Source organism: Rhodnius prolixus, unplaced genomic scaffold (genome assembly GCF_049639745.1).
Source record: "Rhodnius prolixus isolate KJV_2025 unplaced genomic scaffold, Rpr scaffold_1, whole genome shotgun sequence".
Lineage (NCBI taxonomy): Eukaryota > Metazoa > Arthropoda > Insecta > Hemiptera > Reduviidae > Rhodnius > Rhodnius prolixus.
Window position 1 is genome coordinate 62,425,827 of NW_027411581.1, and position 18,984 is coordinate 62,444,810.

General features: G+C 31.4%; 2 protein-coding genes across 3 annotated transcripts; both read left to right on the forward strand.

The window, feature by feature from the left end:
* Positions 1-484: 484 nt before the first annotated feature.
* On the forward strand, positions 485-6,268 carry LOC141446063 (E3 ubiquitin-protein ligase RNF146-like). Of its 2 annotated transcripts, XM_074112447.1 has the most exons (4): positions 485-631; positions 841-1,057; positions 2,171-2,446; positions 5,315-6,268. In XM_074112447.1, the coding sequence occupies exons 2-4, from the start codon at positions 922-924 to the stop codon at positions 5,608-5,610; spliced, it is 708 nt and encodes a 235-aa protein (XP_073968548.1). In that variant the 5' UTR covers positions 485-631; positions 841-921; the 3' UTR covers positions 5,611-6,268. The 2 variants fall into 2 exon arrangements, with proteins under 2 accessions (XP_073968548.1, XP_073968549.1); XM_074112448.1 differs by lacking the exons at positions 485-631; positions 5,315-6,268 and adding an exon at positions 3,895-5,072 and having other exon boundaries at positions 717-1,057.
* Positions 6,269-8,704: 2,436 nt separating this feature from the next.
* Psa (puromycin-sensitive aminopeptidase) lies at positions 8,705-18,287 on the forward strand. Its single transcript, XM_074112430.1, has 14 exons — positions 8,705-9,166; positions 9,265-9,500; positions 9,593-9,743; positions 11,347-11,635; positions 12,946-13,094; positions 13,171-13,335; positions 14,505-14,609; positions 14,753-14,990; positions 15,153-15,424; positions 15,666-15,885; positions 16,564-16,763; positions 16,925-17,032; positions 17,115-17,237; positions 17,534-18,287. The coding sequence occupies exons 1-14, from the start codon at positions 8,765-8,767 to the stop codon at positions 17,741-17,743; spliced, it is 2,868 nt and encodes a 955-aa protein (XP_073968531.1). The 5' UTR covers positions 8,705-8,764; the 3' UTR covers positions 17,744-18,287.
* Positions 18,288-18,984: the final 697 nt, after the last annotated feature.

The following is an 18,984-nucleotide window of genomic DNA, read 5'->3' on the forward strand; positions in this document are numbered from 1 at the left end:
CAATCACATCATTCATTCTTGAAATAAAATAAAAATATTACCTAAAAAAAAAAAAAAAAAATTAGAAAACTACAGTTAAAAGTGAGCATAGATTGCAAATTGTGTATTCTACAAGCAGCCTACCTCATATTTGAAGATCTAATTTCATTAATTTTGCACTGAAATGCTCTATCTCCAGATTGAACACACAGAGATCACCAATTTCATTATGCATAAAATGTTTGATAACAGTGGATTTTAAAAATCATTTTCGGCAATGCCTCGTCCTATATACCGATTTAGATTGTACCACAATTATTGTTTTTTTCATTTTACAAAATAATGGCCTAGGAACACTTACTATTAAAGAATGATGCACAATCAAAACACTGGAACTAGACATAACAGGACTCGGATCATTCACATAACCACATAACTGTTCTGCCACTGCCAACGTTACATGTGACCTACTTCATAGCCTTGCTGCCCAGAAAATAAATTAAATAATATAAAATTCAAATTAAGTAAAACCATTTCAAAAAAATAATAAAGTAAAAAAAATTAATTCATTTATTTGTAATTTTCCACCTTTTAATAGGTTTTGAATTCACAATTTAGAAAAATTAGTTACTGTATTAAGTAATAATTTGAGGTAATTGCTCATATTTTATCCTCATTTGAATAGTCGAATGTATTAATTTTTTTGAAGGATATCTAATTCTTGAATGTGATTTTATCAAAATATATGATTTTATTCAAAGAGTTAGTTTCGTCACTGTTTTGGTTATGTTGTTATCTTATTTGTCACTTCTAGTCCTAAGGTCACAAATCTTAGTTTCAACTCTTATTCGTGTTTTTAAGCGTTCAAGTACATAGTGGATTATGTACATACAAATTTATCAGAGACATTGTAAGTAAAATCTTCAAAATCCATTCGTTACAATGGCTGAGAGCTTACCTATTTCTGGTGACAAAAGAGTCTACAATACAAGAAGCAGAAAAAGATCACTTGAAACTGATGAGAAAGAGGAGCTCCCGAAATGTGTGAATTTAGAAAAAGAAGAAGTAACCTCAAAAGGTAATGAAAGAATAATTGCTTTAAAATATGGCCTTTGTTCGAAAGGTACAAGTTCTGTTTGATAAGTAAGGGATAAGTAGAGATATATATTTTTTTCACAGTTCAGATTTGTAACTGTTTTGCAAATGTAAATATACATTGTAACATTTAAATCTTATAATGCCAAAATATCATATAGTTAGTTATCTTATTGCTCATATTATTTCTTTAGAAAAAGAAGTTGGTAAGTAGATCAAAGTTCAAACAAGGAATAATTTGTTTTTGTGGAAAAGTATAAGTGAGTCATTAACATATTTTATAAAAAGGTTTTACTAAATTTAAGGGCACGAATCCCTTTTTATAGTGAATTATTTTTTTCCTAAACCGCAATTACATGCTTAAAAATTACATAATTCGCTACTTGACTTCTCACGATTTTAGCCTGAAGGTTGTTCAGACTTCATCTTGTGCTCTGATAAAATAGTGTTTTTACTCGATGGATTTTCATTTATTTATTTTTGAGATTTTCTCAAAAGTGGTCCCATAAGTACAACTTCGTATGTACTTACGCATTCACCATTTTTCTGGAAAAGATCGTTTTACAGCAGTTCCTTAGAAGAGGGTGGCGTAAGCTTTCTGTAAAGGTTACATTTCAGTGTGATGTACGGTCTTAGAAACTGATAATGTTGCTCAAATATTCGGAATGAGAAAAAAGGATGTAAGTTAGAAACTTGAGAATAGTAGTAAGAGTGAATCGTGTGAGTGTTCTCATCATTTCTGTATTCTTATTTCTGTAGGTTGGTAAACTTGTATTCTCAATTGCGAAAAGTTTCGAATCGGATTTGTACCTTTTTTAGTGACTCTCTCTTGATGTTGAAAATGATCCAAGATGTTCAACCAAGTTAAAGCGTTTGGAAGTGATACAAAATATAGGTATTCTATTCTACAATCTTTATACTTTTCGTTGATGTTTTTACTCCTTTCAATCAATGATTCTCTAGAAAAAGGAACTTCTGGAATGTTATGACCGATGTAATTTTTTAGTAATATAAAGTAGAAACTTTTTTAATTGACATTTAATATGGTAATATTTCAATTTTACTTTTTATGATCTTCATGTTGATTCTTTTTCAGGCGAAGAAAACAGCGTACCTGATTGCGCGATCTGTTTGCAAACGTGTGTACATCCAGCACGCTTGCCTTGTGGTCACGTATTTTGTTTCCTTTGTGTAAAAGGAGTTGTGCATAGTGGATGGCGTTGCGCAATGTGCCGAGCACCAATTCCGCATGATTATTTGGATTCTCCACAGCTTTTAGTTGCTCCCAAACTAGTAGGAGGTAGTGAAAACAAAAACATCTCTCAAGATGATGTTGAAGAAGAATTCCAGTGGTTTTACGAAGGAAGACATGGTAAGCATATTGTCCTCTGTTTTGACTTTTTTTTCTTTTTTTTTAAAGAAATTTGTTTTTTTGTGGGTACTTTATGTGTTCATTCAAAAATTTTCTTATAATTGTGCTATTAAAAGTTCATTCTATAAAAATTCATCAGAGGTAGAGTTTCCTTTTACTAGATTCAAATAATAATTTTTATTAATGCGGTTATTTCAGTTTTATGCCTTAAGGATATTAATTTTAACATCCAAAATTTTGTCCTAAAAAGAATTTGGTAAGCAATCAATTCAGGAACATATGTGTTTGCTCTTCTTAAGAACATTGCAACTGTAACATTGATTGAAACCTGCAAGTTTCCTCCTTCCCAAATACTAAAGAAAGGTAGGCTTGGCCAGGTGCAGGATGACCTAGTCTTCAGAACTTACGGGGATTTTACAAAACCAACATTTAAAGCCCCGAAGTTCGAGAAGTTCAACTTTCTGAGAAAATTGGCTGGAAGCCGATTGAATGAGCATGAATTAATGTCCCCTACATCCTGCAATAAGTTCATAACAAAGGTGAGAATATTGGCCTACTGATCGTACTGTGGGTAAATGTTATGTTACAGGCTTTTTCTAATTTGTTTTACGAGCTCCAAGTCTCCATGTGAAAAAAGAGGTGAGAAATTTGCACCTGTGATTTTGTATCACTAAGCCTTTTCCTCTGCAGTTCATACTTTGGAAGGACTAAAGAGTTGTTGATCCGTTATTAGAGGATTGGTCACTTGACAAAAACATTAGTTCCGATTGTGTCGCAGACTCATGATGAGTTTGTGCTTTTTTCGGTACTTCTTGTTCTTATAAGAAAAAAAATTCTTAGTACTAGTTTTAAATAAACCTACCGAGTTTTATGGATACCGATCCGCTCTCTATGGACAAATTGATTTTTAAAGTTAAGTGGCTAAAATTCTATGAGGAAAGAGAAATGTTTTTGCCAAAAAAGGCTGATTTTCGAAGGGGTATTTTTGTTTTCGTTTTATTATCTGAATCATTAGCAGATTTCTGTGAACTTATATAAAATACGAACTAACATAACCACTGGATCGATCATTAATAAATATTTTATTCCGCAATAGTTGGACTTAATGAAATCAGGAATTATTCGTTATTCTGCCTTATTTCATTTTCGTGTAGGTTAAGTTAAAACTGACTGTTCTATATACTTGTCTGATTGAGTTAAACCATTCCCATATCTTCTAAAAATGTATCTAATTTGTAATGACATCTGAATATTTGAAATACAACTATAATTTTTCGAGCCTTGTCTCTAGTGATTTTCACAATCGATTCCTTTAATTCTTGTTTTTCTTTTGATTTGTTTATATTTGGAACTACTCATGTAGAATTTAAATTATTGTTGTTAATATTGATTCAAACCATAAAACTGGCTCGTTTTGTTTTGTTGCTTGTTTGTTTATGAATCTTTAGGGGGGTGGTGGCAGTTTGAAGAGCGTACCGCTAGTGAACTTGAAAGTGCTGTTATATCTGGCTTGGCACAATTTGATACACTCATTTGTGGGTCTATATACACCCTTGATCTGAGCAAAATGATACAGTTCAAGAAGGATCGCCCTTGGCAGGTTCGAAAGCTACTAAGAGAACTACCTTCAAAGGTAGAAAGAAGAGGAATTGCTGGAATCAAATAAAAATAAATAACAATTGAGGGAGGATGAAAAACAATTTGTTTTGGATGAAACAATATATTTGGAATATTATATTTTTTTTTATAAATATACATAAATCAATCATTTTCTGATTCTCATATTTATAAAATAAGCTAAAGTATCGTGCTTTATAGAAAAAAGTTCTATAATGAACACAGGTCAATTCTCTAGTTGGTAGAAAAATCAAGATTCGGTTATTGCATTAATTTTTACTTAAGTTAATTTGAACTTTACAGGGAGTTGCACTTGGCCACCCAATGTGTCAAAACAATTAAGTTCTTTCCAGCATTTTACTTTGATGGAAATTGAAAGACGAATTCTACGTAAAAATGCAATTTTTTTTTTCAGAATACATAAAAAAGTACATAAGGAATAAATCTTTCTTTCATATTGTGGTTCATTTTTTTTGTAATAAAAATTATATTTTTGTAAGAATTCTTTATATTTAATTATTAACTGTGATAAGATTTTCAGTAAGTACGCATTTTATAAAAAAAAAATATTGTAATGCAGTATTAAATTCTATTATAACTCTTGATAACCATGTATTTGCAGTTATCAACCGTAGGCGGGCATATAATACATATTTTTTATTTAAATTTTTAATCTCTTTCTGTAGATACCATCAGCTATTGTAAGATTATTTTAAGTGCCAATGGTTTAAGTTGCAATGTAAAAAGTAGGTACAATACTTTGGTAAGAGTAAATTGGTTGAATGTTCGTTTTATGTAATTTATTCTTTACCAAAGAATAAAAATGTTTGTACTTTACTTTAGCTAAAATAGCATTAATTACAGCAATCGAACTAGACATGATTTTAGTCTAGGCACATTTTTTGCAGGTTATTAATTTTTTTATTAATGCTGTTTTTTGAAGCAGTCACAATTATATTCGGAGTTTTCTAACGGTGCAAAATTTCCACACCAAGAAAAATCTTGCTGTGCTGCGTTCAAAAAAACTAAGAGAGAGCCGTACATTAAAGAATTGTGGTTTTTCAATGTAAACCTCGTAGAAAGGTTATTTTTGAGAAGTTTAGTTTTAAGTATTTTATTAAAAATTTTTGTTCTGAACTTTTTTTCTGTGTTGCTTGTAAGGGATGATAATTTTAGTAAACATTAAATTTTGATCTTCTATCTATACTATCTATCTTTGACTGTTTGGCTTGATGAAACCGTATTGTATAGGATGGTGGCGTTATGATGAAAGAGCCAACGCCGAACTGGAAGCTGCATACAGTAAATCAGAAGATAGAGTTACTTTGCTGATCGCTGGTTATCTTTATGAGGTAGATTTAATCGACTTGGTTCAAATAAGGAAATCTGAACCTAATAGAAGGCGAAGAATCAAACGAGATATAATTACAGCTCCAAGCAAAGGTGTTGCAGGACTGAGAGAGGATCCATCAGATCTTGTGGCAACGTTCAGTCGAATGGCAGTTAGTGATGCTTCAACTTTGCCTACTTCTCACAGTGAACGATAAGTGCTTTGTACTGATGTACATTGATTTAAAATTAAAAAAAAAACAAAAAAAACAATGATAATTTTGGTGCAGCAATCATAGGATATTGAAATTAAAAAGATCCGTTTAAAAATTTAAATGAAGTAGCTGGTAAATTTGAAAGTGTTATGTGAAATAATTGTATTCATAAGTCACAAATTCAGTGTTATTTCTTCAAAATAAACTTAAAATATCATGTTATTTGGATTGTGTTCTTAAAATTGCTACTACTCTCAAGATATTTTAAGTGGAATTTAATGGAAAAATTCAACTAAGTATAGTGGAAGAACTAGTTGATTATTTTTATTGTATAAACTAGTATATTCTATATGTAATTTATATAATATAAATGCGTAAAATCATGTAAATGGGGTAAGAACTCGTCAATTTTTGTGAGCGGTCTAATAGTACTTAGCATCTTCAGAAGAAGCGAAGAGCTAGTCAGTGGCTGACTTGCTTAGAAACGCCGAAGGATATCTTAGCAAGTTTTCAATTCAAAATTGAGTGTAAATCGCTGATCTTTAATTGTATAGAAAGTTTTTGTATTCACGTTTTCTGGTGTATTTTTTAATTTTCAAATTTGTTTTTTATTTTAAATAAAAAGCATGCAAGGCAATTTGATTATATTATGTTAAAGAAATGAGAGTAATTTTTTTTTTTTTTACCCTTATCATGGTTGTTCCATCGATTAGATGACGCATAAAATTACTCTGTGATTAATGTCCAGATGTGAATGTTTATGAATTTTTATTTAGGACACACTTTAGGAGGTATATAGAAAAAAAAAAAAAATGGAACTTTTTTCCACTCAATTAGGTAATCAAATGCATCCAAGATTCTTCCTACATATGAGTCATACATAATTCAGATATAATTGATTTCCAGGCTCCTTCAATAATAATACCTGGTGCTATCTTTCACATTCTGAGTGATCACATCATAGTTTCAGCTAGACTGTGAAAAAAAACTTCCCTGTCAAAAAAAATTGCACCTCTGAATTCCACCCACTCCAGAGAAAAGAGTTGGAGCATAGAAAAACAATAAAAAAAAAAAATGGCCGTTACATCTTTTAGACAACGCATTTGGTGATAAGTGCAAGCAAATAGTCGATCAGTTGTTAACGACTAGTTTCATAGTTGGTGAGTATCGATGGCTTTAGGGCACACCCCTCTCACGTAGTTAATAAAAGGATTGCAACAATTAAAAAGTTAAACAGTGTATGACCGACACTTCATATTTATATGAAGAGAATAGCATCTGTGAAAATACAGTGAATTTAAGACGACCTTTATTTGAAACTTGTTTTGAACAATCCTCCTTTGTTTCAATTAGTAATTATTAAGCGGAATTCTTATTTATCGTTGAAGAAATATGACATTCCCTCAAAGTACTAACATTTAAGGCCCTAACAGATAAAAATGCAATTTATTTTTTTATTTTTCTTAAACAGGTTTAGTTAGATTAAATTGCATATTTAGTCATGTGATTTTAAAAGTAAATTCGCCTTGTATGCCTAACAGTTGCGTGTCCAGAATATGCCAACGGTGCTTGTTATTTCGGTGTTTCGAGCTTGTTCACATGAAATTTTAAATATTACTTTTTTAAGTTGCTTGAAATAAGTGTTGAAAGTTCAGATTTTAAAATGTATACTGATTTATGAAAAATGTGAAAATTTGCTGTGATCTATAAAGATTTAAACCTTCAATTTGATTTGATCTTCCCCCCCTTACTTTTAATTTCAAGTTATTTAATTTAAAATTTTATTAGTTTCACTGTTTATTGTGTTTTTAAATACAGATATTCCAAAAAATATTTTATTATTTTTTTTTTTTCAGTGACGGCAAAGGGTTAGTGATATTTTAATAGCAAATACTACATATATTCTTGGTCTCTGAGTACTTTTAATTGTATTGGATCTAATTTTATTATTAGTTTACATTTTTCAAATCGAGTAACATTATATATTTACGAGCGAAACCAAATGCACTACATTACGAACAGCTTATTTATGTGGTAAGCATCTTTTTTTGGAGGGTTGCATAGTATTGGTACCGTTATAAAGTAAACCTACATCAGATTTTTAGCAATTTTTTAAAGAGAGAACTCGAGTTTAATTTTTATTTATTAAGTGGCTGTTTCTTTATTTCATAACTAACAAGTATTTCCTACTATCAATACATTATCTTCATTGCATTGGAAGAGTTTAATGATTCTTTAAAAAAAAAAAAAAAATGCATTTCATCTAGACAATTTCAATAAATCTATTGTTTTGCACACTTTTCAAGTTTTCCTTTAGGAGAAAATTCATTTCTTACGAATGTCTTGTACCTTACAATTATCTGCAATAATTTAATCTTTAGGAAAAGTTGAATGATAGTAGACTGTACAGATATTTTTACAGATGGGTTAGAACAAAGAAAAATAAGCATCCTTTAAAAGATAAAATCAACTTCGTTGCTAAGATATATTTATCGATATAAATAATCTATAGATTTATTACCTTACAGTCTAACTTGGAAGTAAGCTTTTCTGACGAGACTTGACTTTTACATAGTTCAAATTGCTTTAAGGGGAATGAATATTTTGTACTTCGCCTAAACCAAATTCTTTGCTAGGCACCTCCCCCCAACATTAGTTTAGGTAGTCTCAACTTCTTTAAATAGAATTGATTTATTAAAACTGCATTGAACTACGTGACTTCAAATTTTAACCAGGATATTTTAATTTAGAAATAGGGTAACCAATAAAAGTTACTTGGCAACACAAATTCTGGTTAGGCATTTTTAAAATACACTTGCTCAGCTTTATTTTTTCTTTATTAATTTTACTAATTCAACTTTGTGTTTAGGGCAAATATATAACATAGATCAACTTTGTTTTTCTGATCGATTTCTTTTCGAATGAACTAGTATTATATAAGAGTAGAAGGCATTGCAATAATTTAGGAAAACGGAATTTATTATAAAAACATCAGTGATAAATATTTTTTTTAATACAAGAAGATATTTTACATTGCTTTTTTAAAATCAGTAATTCTAGTTGACCTAAAATGAAATATTACTCTTGTTTACTATAGTCAGAGAAAGATAAAAAAAAACCTTAGGAGCTATTGTAATTTTCGAGTGGGGCACCCAACATGCGCAGTGCACATTACGGTATTCACATGAGTTGGTATTTATGCCGGCGTTATTATAGAAGTAAACCGGTTCTAGTTGGGTTCTATCAAAGGTACTGTTATATCGCTCGTCACAAAATACGTGTCAGTAGTACAAGTTTAGTTAGAGGTGGCAGTAACTTTGCAGTGCTGCCTCAACCAACCTTACTAAACTGTAGCCAACCTTTACTTCAGTGCGCTGAGTTTACAACTAGCAACCGTTCCAATTATTTGCAAGTTGTTAAGTCATCTGCAAAAACAATGCCTGAGAAAAAACAGTTTGAAAGACTACCTAAAACAGTGAAACCCGTGCATTATGATCTATTTTTGAAACCTAATTTAAAAACATTCGCTTTTGAAGGACGGGAGACCATTCAAGTGCAGGTAATAATATAACCTTTATCGTGTATGTGTACAACATCATGTACAACAATGCAAATAATTAATATTAATTAATTATTTAATTTTTTTTTCAATACAAGGTACTCAAACCAACAACCAAAATTGTATTGAATTCTTTAGATTTGAAAATAAGTAGGGCTGCATTACAACAAAAAGGGGAGCATTTAACTCCTAAATTAACCATCAGCCCTGAAGATGAAACAGTTGCATTGGTTTTTGACGTAGAAATTGAACAAGGTGCAGCTACCATCGAATTTGAATTTAACGGCGAACTAAATGATAAAATGAAAGGATTTTATCGAAGTAACATTTCCAGGTATGCGTATAGTGAAAAACAATTTTATCTTATATTATAGTTTTGGTATTAGCTTTTAATATACGTTGTTTTGGATATTTGTATATTTTCAGTGCAGATGGGGAACAAATTTATGCTGCTGTTACACAATTTGAACCGACGGACGCACGAAGATGCTTTCCTTGCTGGGATGAACCCGCAATCAAAGCTGTATTTGAAGTTACTGTTTCAGCTCCAAAAGATAAAGTGGCATTATCTAACATGGTCAGTAGATTATTTTTAAATGTCCGTTTTTTTTTTTAATATTGTAAAAGAATGGTATGTCAGTATGTACGTTACTATGTATGTCAGTTCCCTTAGTATTATTGAAAGAATTATTATGCATACGTTTATTTTTTTCTGGAATCACAGTTCGATGAACATTTAACTGTACATAAGTGAAAGGTAAATACGTATAGCATTCATAGGATGTCCTTTTAAAAAACAAAAACTTGTTTCGTGTTAAGTCGTGTAATTTTATTGGAAGCTTGTTAAGATGGAATCACAATTTTACCTGTTAATTAGAAATTTAGTATTAAGAGTATTAAATCAATTTGAAAGTAAATCTAGAACATTAAGAGAACCAAATGTACAGTAACATCCGAATAAGTTATTTATTAAAGGTTTTTCTCATCACCAACATTAAAATATTTCAATAAATTGCATTAAACATTATTTTTGATTTTTTGTTTATTCAATAAGTGGTTGAGATTACTCCTTGATGAGGTCATGATAAAAATGTTACCGTTAAAAAATAATCTCTTAATAATTTGATCAAAGTAATAATTTAAGTTAATGAAGCAGTTTAGATCTAATTAAATTGGTCATTAACACACTAAACTATTATGCAATTGTCTCGTTTACTATATTTATAACTATTAGCAATTAGGTATTAACTTCATTCTGACTTTTTATTAGTTAGTGTAATTAATTTATTCTCGATTAGTAATATAAATTTAACAGAGAGGTAATGAAAATGTTTAAAAAGAAAGTTATGACATTATTTTACTCTTTTTTTTTTATGACCAGATTCGCATTTGTTAATAAAAATTGTCATTGCTGATTAGAAGCTAGTATTTTATCATTAAAGTTTGTAGATAATGTCGTCTCAGGAAATTTACAAGGTAATAATTTATCACAGATTGATTATGTAATTTTTATTTTTTCAAGTATAATAAGTTAAGATTTATTTGCTTGAATAATTTCTGCATTTGATGGAGATATTATTATTTTTAAATATTGGAAAATAAAAAGTACAGCCTGGTAATATGTAAATTCTACAGAAAACCGCAGACATAGTATTGTTTTATTCCCGCTAAATTGCATCTTCTTTGCGTTCTTAACGTATGTTTTTAGACTTATCGTTTTCCCTTTACTGAAATAGTAAAGAATCAAATGAGCGCTAGATATAAAAACAAAATTATTATTTAGTGAACCAAATTTTGTGTATCAAATTAGGAAACATTAAATGTGAAATTATTTTAAATTATTAATGTTGTTTTCAAGCACACCTAGTAAATTTTACTTTGTGCTATCGAAATTAATTAACTCCGATACTCGGTCAAGGGAACTTGTAGAATAAGATAATCAATTGACCTGACGCTTTATTGTCTAAAGACGACGACCGTAGGCAATAAGTGAATAAATAGTGAACAAGATCATTTTTTAGCAGAGTAGGTGGTTCAACGTTTACAAAAATGATTAATATTTTAATTTAACGCGGGCTAATACAAATAATAATTGCTATAGTTTTCTTATATCTTTCATTACATGACTTGATATTTCTTTCTCAATCATATATTTATTACAACCACTTCCTCTTTTCCAGCCAGTTGCCAGTGAGTCAATAGATGGCGACAATAGGGTAGTAAGATTCGCTCCAACCCCTATTATGTCTACATATTTGGTTGCAGTCGTAGTAGGCGATTTTGATCATGTTGAAGACAAGTCTGAAGATGGTGTCTTAGTTAGAGTGTACACACCAGTTGGAGTGAAGGATCAAGGAAGGTTTGCACTTTATGTTGCAACGAAAGTCTTGCCATTTTACAAGGAATACTTTCAAATTGCTTATCCACTTCCTAAGATAGATTTAGTTGCCATTGCCGACTTTTCAGCAGGTCAGTGTAGATAATCAAATGAAAACTTTTTAATTTTAGCAAAAAAAAAGGCATTTAATAATGGAAGAATTACAAATTTTTCTATTGCCACTATAGTTCTATTCATTTTTTAGTTTGGATTAACTAATTTACAACAGACAGCCTAACGTATAAATTTGCCTAATATTTAAAAGTGTAATCGTGCCTTGTCCGCTAAGATTTCTTGGTACGTCACAAGATTTCCGGTCATGGACTCTAAACTCCTATTCGGATGAGACAGGCATGTTTAGGGCAATTAACTCCGATACTAAAAACGTTTATGTGTACATTGGTTTTAGATGGTACTTGTAAATTTAGCAAAAATCATTTTAGAATAAAATTAATCTGTAAGAAAGTGGTAATATGCATTGCTTGTAAGAATAAATCTAATTTTTCCATTACTCCGTTTAACGGATAAGAGGAGATGTTACCAACCGTACAGTTTTTATTTAATATCCTAAAGAATAAATTTGCCAAATCGGAGCAACGCTGCGGGAGCATATATTACGTTTACACTTCAAACATAGAAGCTGCCAATTCTAGAGGTAATATCTGCCATAAGCCTCCATTGAGCGGATTGAAAAGGTCTATTATTTTGTGGCAAGTAGATCACGATTGTTCAGATAATGGAATCTTCCATAAGTTAATGTAACTAAGATTGGGAAACTTGCATGATTAAGAGGACATTTATTAAAGAAGTATATAATGACATCTTTCAGAGATTGAAATTTTATGAAGCCATTTGCGATGATTTACGGGGCAAAATTAAGTGTGAGGGATTTCAAAATTGAAGTGATGATATGCCCATAAATGATGCACAAGAAAAAAAAAACGTTAAACATCCTCTATAAACGTGTTTCTTTTCAATGTCAGCTGACTTAACCTGTAAAAAAGTAGATACTTTGAAATTGTATGACATCTTGTTTGATTCTTATCAATCAAACAATTTAAGCAGTTCATGTAGATACGTACGTAGATAATCGTGGGCGTCCTCCCCCCACTCTTGTAGTGTGGAGACTGTTTCTGTCCATTCGTAAAAACACAATTCTGTCTTCCATTGTCCTCCAAATAGATCTTACTACTGCATTGTGAACCCTGTTTCTCTTGAACATTTCCTCGCCCTCTCTCTCTCTCTCACTCGGTTGAAGTCCAGGAAACATTTTACTTAGGTGAACTTCACCAGTTCATATTGATCTTTAATTCTATTTTATTTGTCTCTCTATAATTTTTTTCTTGATATTCGAAAATATAAGAATGTTTTTCTCGTAATATATCAAGAAATAATTTTTCAGGTGCAATGGAAAACTGGGGTCTGGTGACTTATAGACAATCCTGTTTACTAGTAGATACGGAAAATACATCTGCATCAAGAAAACAATGGATTGCTATTGTTGTTGGACACGAGCTTGCCCATCAATGGTTTGGCAATCTTGTGACTATGGTAATAACTCACACTTCATCTTCTTGTATGTTATTTTTGTTTATTACTATAACGACTGAGGTTATTTTAAATTTAGGAATGGTGGACGCATTTATGGCTAAACGAGGGCTATGCCACATTCGTTGAAAATCTTTGTGTGGCTCACCTTTTTCCGGAGTATGATATTTGGACACAGTTCGTTTCAGATATGTACATAAGAGCTCTTGAATTGGATTGTCTCAAAAACAGTCATCCTATAGAGGTAACAATGACATTTATGTGTGTTTTATTATTGTTATTTATGAATTCCACTTTTTTTGAGGTAAATTTCTAAAACGGGGAGACTCAGGCCATCCTTCATTTCTTCTACTTCAACTTCGCTACATTTCACTGTGGATCTTAGTCTTCTCGTGTAAATAGGTTACTTACATGATGAGCTTTTTCTTATTCCCTGCTATCGTGGGAGACCTGTGATTTTTACGTGTTTACTGCCTTTGCTTACGCTTAATGGGTTCCATATTTTAAGGCGTTCTAATGGTTACTTAGTCAGTCTTTAGGATTCACTAGATACCTAGATTCAATGCCGTAAAATTTCAAGCACCTTATACTCGTCATATTTCAAAAATAATCGCACGATGCAGCCCGTTCCAGAATTATGTCTCTTGAATATTCACAGTGTAGAATGCTGAACGTTCCAGCTTCTACTTCTTCAATTGTCTCACTCAAATAATTTCATCTAAATGTTCAGCACATTTCCTTATTTGTTCAGTTGTAGTTTTCATGAAATGTTCCGTCTGGAACAGCGACATCAACTAGAAAAACTTACTTCTTTCGCAAACTATATGTCATGATAGATAGCAAAGCCAAGAAGCACTGAACAATATAAGCGGTAATTCTGATCCTTTTACGCATGTGCAGCGTTTACAGACAGTAGAGAATAGATTTAAATAAAAATAAACCGCTTATAAATCCACATTTGAAGACCAATTATTTAACATTAATACCAATACAGCAGTGACAGTTAATGTATTCTATTGTGAGGGAGAAAGAGCCTACCCAATCGAGTGGCATTTTCAGGGTTTGATAGCCTGTCATTAACCACATCAGGGTTCTTCATAAAGAGCAACTTATCTTGTATTGTTGACCAAGTATTGGTTGAATTACAGTCATAAACTCCGCTCAACAACTACTTTCATTCGAGCATTGGACAATTCCTCAAGCAAATAGTAAGGCACTTTTATTGACGTACTTCCCATGTAAGGGCTTAGACTTCCATTGGGTGATTGATTACAGAAACTACATTTCCAACAGTGGTATTTTGGCTAGTCTCAAAATTCTTTTTTAAGATTTGATGTCTCTGTTAAAGTATCTTTTCTGAAAATGATGTTAAGAGAATTACATATTTTTGTGTGTGTGTGTGTGTTAAAAAAGGTACCTGTTGGACATCCATCAGAAATAGATGAAATATTTGATGACATCTCATATAACAAAGGTGCTTCAGTAATAAGGATGTTACATCGATACATTGGTGACAACGTAAGTTTATTTTTGCATGTATATGACTATTATAACTACGCTTACGTATTCTATGACTTGTCTTCCACATTTTAATCTATTTATACAACATATGAAATCAGATTTACACATATTTATATATATATAAATATATAACTTTATAGGATTTCCGCAAAGGCATGAATATGTACCTGACAAAACACCAGTACGCTAACACATTTACAGAAGATTTATGGTCAGCACTTGAAGAAGCTTCTTCTAAACCCGTAAGGGCGGTCATGTCTACTTGGACTAAACAGATGGGTTTTCCGGTAATTAGTGTTATTAGTAGTGAACAGGAAGGAGATACGAGAGTCCTGGAAGTAGAACAAGAAAAGTTCTGTGCTGATGCAAAGAATAAAGGTTGTTATGATGTAAATTTTCAGTAGAAATGTTTGGAATAGTTAACATTAGTCAAGCATTTTATCACAATAATAAGGACAAATTTATTACCTCAAATAAGTAATATACTTCTCTACCATAGAAAAATATGAATAGTCCTAATAATATTTGACATAATTACAGGCGATCCTACTCTTTGGATGGTACCTTTGACTTTCTCAGTGAAAGGACACGCTGATGAAGTGGCCCATTCAGTGATGCTTGAAGGGAAATTAGCAAGAGTGACTGTTCCTAATGTTGAAGAGGGTGCTTGGGTAAAATTGAATCCAGGAACGGTTGGATTTTATAGAGTTCGGTATCCACCTGAAATGCTTGCCCAACTTATTCCAGCCATTCAAGATAAATCATTACCACCTTTAGATAGACTTGGAATTCTGGATGATCTCTTTGCTCTTGTAAGTGATAGTCTTGATGATTATCATATTAATGTGGTGAAATAGATAAGATTTTTACTTATAATTTAGATTTTCTGATAAATTTTGTGGTATTATGTAATAATCGATAGAAATACTTATCTACATAGCTTCTAAATTAAATTTAAGCTACGCATTTAAAAAATTACATTTAATATATAACAAACGACATATAGCTTAATCTAAAACATTTCATAATAAGAGTTAAAAATCTTATTGCCAGGTTCAAGCTGGACACTGCGACACGGTCCAGGTGCTGAAAGTTATAGCCGCCATGAAAGATGAGGATAACTATACAGTGTGGAGTATTATCGCAAACTGTTTAGGAAAGTTGGACGTACTAATATCCAACACACAATATGTGGATGCTTTCAAAAGGTTCGGGCAGCAGGTTTTCAAACCAATTGGGGAGAAGCTTGGCTGGGAGCAGATACCGAATGAGAGTGAGACTCGATTTTTCTGACATAAGATCTATTTCAAAGTCCATTGTTTTATAAGTTCTAAACTATTCTAAAATGATCATGAAACTGTAGTCTAGATAAACTCCAAATTAGATAATCCGATTCCTTTGTAGAGATTCTATATAGTGTTGCAATTTTTTTTTATTTGTTAAGTTAAAAACTGTAAGAATTCTTAAAGATGCAGATAGTTGTCTAAACAAAAATTTAGCAATTCATTAGTTTTTTTTAGTGCCTGAATTACTTATTTCTGAATTATTTCACTTTTTATTTGCAAGGCTTGACTTTTGAAAATTTACTTCACATCTAAAGAAGACAGTAGTAAAGTAAAGTAAAGTAATCGCCTATTTTTTCAGGCGGGACTTAACGTCCAACTACCATTTACTAGGTAAAGTGGACAATAGAAAAAGTTATATTTCTTCTAAATTGAACCTTTATGTATTGTGATAAGTTTTACTTTATAATATGGTTCCCAACCTTTTCTACTTAAGCTCATTAAAAGCAGTACTGATTATCTATTTTAGATCGAGAAACGCATATTTTAAAAATTAAACTAATTCCTAAAAATTAAATACAGTACTTATCTTTGTTGAAACTTTATTATTATTATAAATAAGACATCGATATTTTTTTCCTTTTCAAATCAGCGCCGTCTTGTTACAGGTCACTTGGATACATTACTGAGATCGTTGGTACTCTCCAGGCTAGGATGGTATGGAGATGCGGAAGTTATTGCTGAAGCTAAAAAGAGATTTAAAGCACACGTTTCAGGTGAATGCATAATACCTGCAGATTTACGAGCAGCTGTTTACAAAGCTGTTTTAAGTGTTGGCGATGAAGATACTTACAATACCATGATCAAGGTAAGTTGAAGTGTTTTTTGATAAAATAGCATTATTCAATTTGTAGGTAGTTAACTTGTAGGTATTAATGATTTTTATAATAGATAAAAATCAGTTAGCTTAGGAAATTCATTCATTTATCCTAGAAGTGTTCTAAAATCATTCAAATAATTGAATTCCAGCTTTATAGAGATGAAAGTTTACAAGAAGAGAAAGATAGAATATACAGAGCCCTAGGTGCCATAGGTGATAAAAAAATCCTGGCCAAAGTACTAGACTTTGCCATGTCGGTAAGATTTTCGGATTTGGTGACTTTTTTTTTTTCTTTCTAGCAGAACTTATGCTCTCAATAATTTGTTTTCTGTTTTATAGGATGAAGTACGATCACAAGATAAAGTATTTGTTATAATATCTGTTGCAATGACCAAAGTTGGCCGAGAATTGGCTTGGGAATTTCTTAAAACTAATTGGGTTGAGTTACTTAACAGATACGAGGTAAGGTACTTTTCGTAAAATAAAAAAAAGATACAAATTATTATTTAGCCTATCCCAAATATTTGCTCTTAATTTTAGGTTATAACTTATTTTTTTAATAGTAGTTCATTAAATGTATTATTTTGATTTTATACATTCTTAAGTGATGTAATAACATTTTTGGAAGCATGTTAAAAGAATTCTGGATTATCCGTAAAAGTAACATTTTATTGTACTGGATATCTTCAAATGATGCAACTCGATCATTACATAAAACTACATTTATTGTATAAATTTTGTCAAATTTTACTGTTTAGGGTGGATTCTTGCTGGCACGTCTTGTGAAACATACAATGGAGAATTTTGCAAGCGATGAAATGGCTCGTGAAATCGAGGAATTCTTCGCCAATAAGGATACTTCGGCAGCAGAACGTAGTATACAACAGTCTGTAGAATCTATACGCCTTAATGCCGCCTGGCTGAACCGTGATCGTATTACTATTCAACAGTTCTTGGATAAGTACTGACATTTATCCACAGAATCACTGTCAACCGTGGTGTAGTTGTAAAACAGGGCACCAACTACTCTACCTAATGACGTAAAATACTAGCAGGAGCGTGGCGTGTTTTACCATGACGTCATGATTGTATTTTACGTTTTACTATTATTTTTTTACATTTGGTTCAGACAAAAAAGTGGATAGAAAGAGTTTTCTTTTCTATCCAATTCAGATTTATTTGTGTTTTTATTTTCACCAAAATTAAGTTGAAAATTTTCTGTGAAATATAGCTTGACTACGCCAAATATGCAGTTATTTGTTTACCAAATTGAGTTGGAACAAACCTGACCGTTACCAAATCAAATGGCGAAAGCCAGGAATAATTGTATAATTTAATGAACAGTTATTGCTTTTTTTTTCCATTAGTTACCTGGAATTCATAATTTATAAATTGATTGTAATTACACTTATTCAAGGTATCAAAACATTTCTTATCTTTTTTTGTACGCAAAATTTTATGTAAGTACTTTTCAAGTTATTTACTTAAATGAATTATAAGTTTTAAACAAGATTTGTTTGTTTTTTTATTTGTATTCCCTCATTATTCGCTGATTTTTAACTTTCCTTTTAATTTCAATAAGAGGGGGAAGTATTTCTAGAAATACATTTCTTTAAGGTAAGGGTATTGGTACCGTGAGTCATGAAACTTAGATTTGTCAGTGAATGGTCGCTAGTTCAAATCTCGCGCATAGCTACTTTTTATTTGTTACAAAAAAATGTTAAAGTATGTGCTTCCGCTACCGACCATGACAACTGAATTGGTAGTTGAATGTCTGTCTGAACAAATTGGTAATTTTTTTTACGTTTTTTGATGTTCTTTAGGTTTGAAAAAAAAAATTTTTGTTATTTAGAATATAGTTTCTGTAGGAGAAGAAAAGTCTTTATTATAAAAATACAAAGAAATAAAAAATGTAAAAGTCAAATGCGCAGTAAAAGGCAACAATTTTGGCATTACGGCCGTCAGTGGAGTCTAGATTAGATTAGGGCGGCCTCAAGGCCTACGCCAATGCGATCCCTTTTGTGGCTCCCCTCACTCTAGAGCTCACCTTCCAGACCTGCCCTTTTAATCAGACTCTTAATGCTGGAGAGCGACTCTTGGGTAAAGCTCACAGGCCTTGGTTTTTCCTCCCCGAGAAGTAACATCCTTAGCCACACGAGCCCCGTCAGAGGAGTCTACTCTATTTAATAATATTCATTTCAATCTAAAA